The sequence below is a fragment of the Podarcis vaucheri genome (genome assembly GCF_965113315.1).
Source record: "Podarcis vaucheri genome assembly, chromosome: 16".
In the NCBI taxonomy this organism is placed as follows: Eukaryota; Metazoa; Chordata; class Lepidosauria; order Squamata; family Lacertidae; genus Podarcis; species Podarcis vaucheri.
Window position 1 is genome coordinate 8,693,116 of NC_138754.1, and position 5,295 is coordinate 8,698,410.

General features: G+C 51.2%; 1 protein-coding gene across 1 annotated transcript in view; it reads left to right on the top strand.

Moving 5' to 3' along the window:
* Nucleotides 1–5,295, top strand: part of LOC309520651 (cocaine- and amphetamine-regulated transcript protein-like) — an 8,209-nt gene extending 2,914 nt beyond the window's left edge. Inside the window, exons 2-3 of the mRNA XM_082202654.1 lie at nt 3,259–3,342; nt 5,013–5,295. Coding sequence (XP_082058780.1) covers nt 3,259–3,342; nt 5,013–5,120 — 192 coding nt within the window. The 3' untranslated portion in view covers nt 5,121–5,295. The remainder of the gene's footprint in view (nt 1–3,258; nt 3,343–5,012) is intronic.

Genomic DNA, 5,295 nt, shown 5'->3' on the forward strand with positions numbered 1-5,295 from the left:
CGTATCGCCCCCATGAGACGTCACAGCCAGTACAGCGCCTGCCACAGTGGGGAGTGTCGGGGCACACAATGCGTCTCCTCCCCTCACTAGTATCCGCCCCGGAGCCACGGCAAAGGTGTAAAAGAGCCACATGCGGCTCCAGAGCCGCGGGTTGCAGACCCCTGCCTTATAGGTTTGAGAGGAAAACAACTGGCAACCAGGGATCTACGGACATATTTTAGCATGAGATTTTGGGTGTTTATTCCGCCAGGAGATGAAACATGCTGGATCAGAAACTGCTTTGAGGATATATCTATCTTAGACCAAGTTTGCCAGGCAGCCACAGGAGGCAGAGATAGAGGGTTGGGGAGAAGGGGGGGGGGACGGACTCTGCTGCTGCTTGTACCACCAGGACCCGTCACATGGAACCAATTGCATCATTTCTTGGATATGAGCCAAACCAGACCAGAAGATGCTCCCCACTTGCTGAGGAACAGAATTCTCTGCTAATATCCAGACCAGACACATTTAATCTGTTAGATTCATCAATGTAAACATTTGTAATTGATTGGGGTGGGGGGGACGCACCCTGTTAAAATGTTAGAGAGAGAGGCAGAGAGAGAGAGAGGCAGAGAGGATCAGAGTTGGGAGAAGGTTCAAGGGTCATCTAGTTTGACCCCCCCTGGACATCTGCAATAATTTTTCCAGGGAGGGGAGCATAAAAATTGGGGCAGGTGAGAAGTAAAATACTGAAATTGAGGAGCAGGCTATTTCCAAATTATTTTTCATGCAATTTGAACGTGTTGGTTCAGGTCCTATGTTCTGGAGAAACAGAACAAGTTTGCCCTAAACTAAGAAAGAGCCTTTCAAATATTTGAAGATGGTACTGGACCGTAATGAGAACAGAGGATACTCCTTTATACCAAGGAAGATCATTGATCCATCTGGCTCAGTATTGCCTACACTGACTGGCAGGGTCACACCAGGGTTTCAGGCCGGGTTCACTCCAAGCCCTACCTGGGGATGATGGGGATTGATCCTGGGACCTTCTGCATGCAAGATGGATGCTCTACCAATGAGCCACGCCCTTTCCTCCAGTTGCCGCTTCTCTGGGCTATGTGCATCAAATTCCACAAACGTCTGGACATTCCCCATCTGACCAACATTCCATCCCTTCCAGCATTCTGCTGCCTGCAGCAGCCAATCAGAAGCCTCTGAGCTCTTCCGCATCAGACCAACATTCCATCCAACCCTGCATTCCGCTGCCACAGCAGCCAATCAGAAGCCTCCAAGAAGCCCTTCCCTATCAGACCAACATTCCACCTAGCCCAGCATTCCGCTGCCACAGCAGCCAATCAGAAGCCTCCAAGAAGCCCTTCCCTATCAGACCAACATTCTACCTAGCCCAGCATTCCGCTGCCACAGCAGCCAATCAGAAGCCTCCAAGAAGCCCTTCCCTATCAGACCAACATTCCACCTAGCCCAGCATTCCGCTGCCACAGCAGCCAATCAGAAGCCTCTGAGAAACCCTTCCCTATCAGACCAAAATTCCACCTAGCCCTGCATTCCGCTGCTACAGCAGCCAATCAGAAACCTCCGAGAAGCTATATGCATCAGACCAACATTCCATCTAGCCCTGCATTCCGCTGCCACAGCAGCCAATCAGAAGCCTCCGAGAAGCCTGCAAGCAGGGCAATAAAGAAACATGCCTTCTCCAGCTCTTGCCTCCCAGGAACTGGTATTCAGAAGCAGGTTCCATAGAGCGATTGTTCATGAGCAGTAGCCGTTGACAGGCAAATTCATGGATTATTCATTTTATTTTTCCATTTAAGTGAGCGGCCATCACAGCAGATGGTGTGACAGTGAGTGGAGTACAGTTATTATGCTCAGCAATGCTGACAGGGCAGGATTTTGGAAGATAGGTGGCTGGTACTCCCCCCACACTGGCGCCATCAGAGTGGGACCGGGGCAGAAGTCCAGGGCCCCACTCAGTGGAGTGGTCAGTCAGGGTCACCTGGCCTGGCTGAGCGCATTTTGGAGGAGGTAATGTAATGCACATTGTTATCTAAAGACCCCCCCCCCCAAGACCATTAAGTCCAGAGTATAACATTACCTAACTGCACTGCTGATTCTACACTGTGTGGAAAAAAACATGCCCCGTGGCTCTCCAGAACAAACTCTATCTGTTTCCTTGGCTTTGGAATGCTTCTCATTTTTCATTCTTATGGAAACCGAGCCTATTAATCGCCTAAATATCTTATGATTAAAGGTAAAGGGACCATTAGGTCCAGTCGTGACCGACTCTGGGGTTGTGGTGCTCATCTCACTTTATCGGCCGAGGGAGCCGGCGTAAAGCTTCCGGGTCATGTGGCCAGCATGACTAAGCCGCTTCTGGCGAACCAGAGCAGCGCACGGAAACGCTGTTTACCTTCCCGCCGGAGGGGTACCTGTTTATCTACTTGCACTTTGACGGGCTTTCGAACTGCTAGGTTGGCAGGAGCAGGGACCGAGCAACGGGAGCTCACCCCGCTGCAGAGATTCGAACCGCCAACCTTCTGATCGGCAAGTCCTAGGCTCTGTGGTTTAACCCGCAGCGCCACCCGCGTCCCTTATCTTATGATTAAGAGACCCATAAACGGACAACAGAAAAAATGTTGGGGAAGATGCAAATTCTTCCTAGGTGGGATGAAGGCCAGGGTTAGGGAGCCTTTGACCCTCGAAATGTCGCTGGACTACAACTCCCATCATCCCTGATCCCTGGCTGTGCTGGTTGGGGCGGATGTGAGTTAGAGTCTCAACAACATACAGAAGGCATCCACTTGAGGACGAGATTCTTTAAAAAAATGCATAGAAACGGATCTATGAAAGATCCAACCCTCCAGCGAAAAAAGTTAAGTGCATTTTTTATTTTAAAAACCATCAAGTTTCTAGTCCTTAGGAAATGGATGGGAAAGCTTGTGTCCTCCAGACACTGTTGGTGATACAACACAGCAATTGGGGGCTACAAGTTCTTGACCATAATGTGTGCTCATTACTTACAGCAGAAGTTGAGGAGCCTCTGGCAACTCCAGGTGTCGCTGGACTCCACTTCCCATCAGCCCCAGCTGGCATGGCCAATGCTCAGGGATGATGGGGGATGTAGTCCAATAACACCTGGAGGGCCAGAGGTGAGCCATAATAGCCGCCTCTGGCCTCTTATGGAAGCAGGAATCACGCCAGACATGCCAGATGCTCTTCTCACACCTTAATAATTCCTCAACCTCTTCCTTTCCTCTCCAGCTGGATGAACTTCAGGAGGTGCTGGAGAAGCTGCAACATAAGAAGGTCTCCACTTGGGAGAAGAAATTCAACCAAGTTCCCAAGGTACCGGGCGCTGCTTGGATAGTCGCCGATGGATGCAGGGGATGAGAGCCAGGGAGGGAGGGATTGGTGCGGTGCAAATGTTGGACCAGTAGCATCCCACTTCACACAGGCACGGCTTCCCCCAAAGGATTCTGGGAACTGTAGTTTACACAGGAACGGCTTCCCCCAAAGGTTTCTGGGAACTGTAGTTTACACAGGCACGGCTTCCCCCAAAGGATTCTGGGAACTGTAGCTTGTTATGGGCCCTGAGGATTGTGAGGGGGGAGGACCCTTATCTCCTCCACAGAAATATAATTCCCAGAGTTCCCTGGGAAGAGGGATTAATAGCAAAACTGGTCCGCCCTCCACCCTTAACAGTTGTGCACCCAGGGGAGACCAGTGCCCATTGGGCTTGATAGGGTGCAAAGCTAGGAGCCCAACAGCAGGTGGCGCCAGAGCAAATAGCTGACGAACTAGAGCCAGTTTGGGGCAAGTAATCCTGGCTCTGCTCTTCTCCTCCTTTGACAAAGGCAGCACGAATGAAAGCACTTGGCAGAGTTTAAAGCAGGCTTCCTCAACCTCGGCCCTCCAGATGTTTTGAGACTACAATTCCCAGCATCCCTGACCACTGGTCCTGCAAGCTAGGGATCATGGGAGTTGCAGGCCAAAAACATCTGGAGGGCCGAGGTTGAGGAAGCCTGGTTTAAAGAGTTATGGCTCCCTGCCCCCAAGAATCCTGATGTCGAGGATGGGCAGAAGCCTGAGAAGGGCAGGAATGTGCGGGCAGAGGAGACAGGGAGGGAGGGTGATCTGGGAGGAGTGGGGTTCTGTGCCCCCCCCCATGAGGCAGCTGGCATCGTGAGAGGAAGAAGGGGGTCAGGATCAGGAAGACCGGGAGGAGTCGAGAGAGGAGCTTTAGGAGGTTCTGGAGAGTCGGTGGAGCTCCCAGAGGTGGTTGTGTCTTCAGAAACCACCTTGCCATTGTCTCCCTGCTCAAGGAGGGGGCTCTGATAATAATAATATTTCTTTATTTATACCCCACCCTTCCTGGTTCAGAAAACCGGGCTCAGGGCAGCTAACGACAAATTTAAAACACTTAATTGATGCAACAAAAGCCAGCATAAAATACAGTATAAAACGTGAATAAATTCAGAATTCAAAAATCAATTTAGGGGGGGGGGGGAATCCATCCCATAAACATTAGATGATCACCAGGGCTAGCTGGCTAAGTTAGTCCTATTTGGGCCAGTGAGGAGACCAGGGGAGAATTAGCTGTGGGATCCCAGAGCGGGTAATCTTCATAAAAAGGGGAGGGGGAGGGAGGGAAGGAAGGGGAATAAAAGATTAGGCTAAATTCAGATAGAAAGCCAGGTGGAATAGCTCTGTCTTACAGGCCCTGCGGAAGGAATTTAAATCCTGCAGGGCCCTGGTCTCATGGGACAGAGCATTCCACCAGGTCGGAGCCATCACTGAGAAGGCTCTCAGTAACGATGGGAACAGTTAAAACAGCTTCCGGCGAGCTGTCGGGTGCTCAAATTAAATTCCAGTCGCTTGTTCTCATTGGTCTGGGTGTGGCCAGGACATCTGGGAACTGTAGTTTGTTATGGGTGCCAAGAACTACAATTCCCAGAGTTCCTTGGAAAGAGGGATTGACATTTTTTAACCATCCTTTCCTCCCCCCCTTCTCACAGTGTTCCTTTGGTGACCTGTGTGCCGTCAGGAAGGGCGCCCGGATTGGCAAGCTCTGCAACTGCCCCCGCGGATCAGCCTGCAATGCTTTCCTCCTCAAGTGCTTGTGAAATTATGGGATTTCGCGCCACATTTTCCCTCCCCACCTGTGTCGTCGACTTCCCGCTTCCTGCCTCATTGCAATGCACCAGCTCCATGAGGGGGCAGGTCATGATCTGGGGAAGTGGGCAAGCTTCAACGGAACCCTGGAGCCAGGCCGGGGAAGAAATAAAAGGGAGCTTCTGA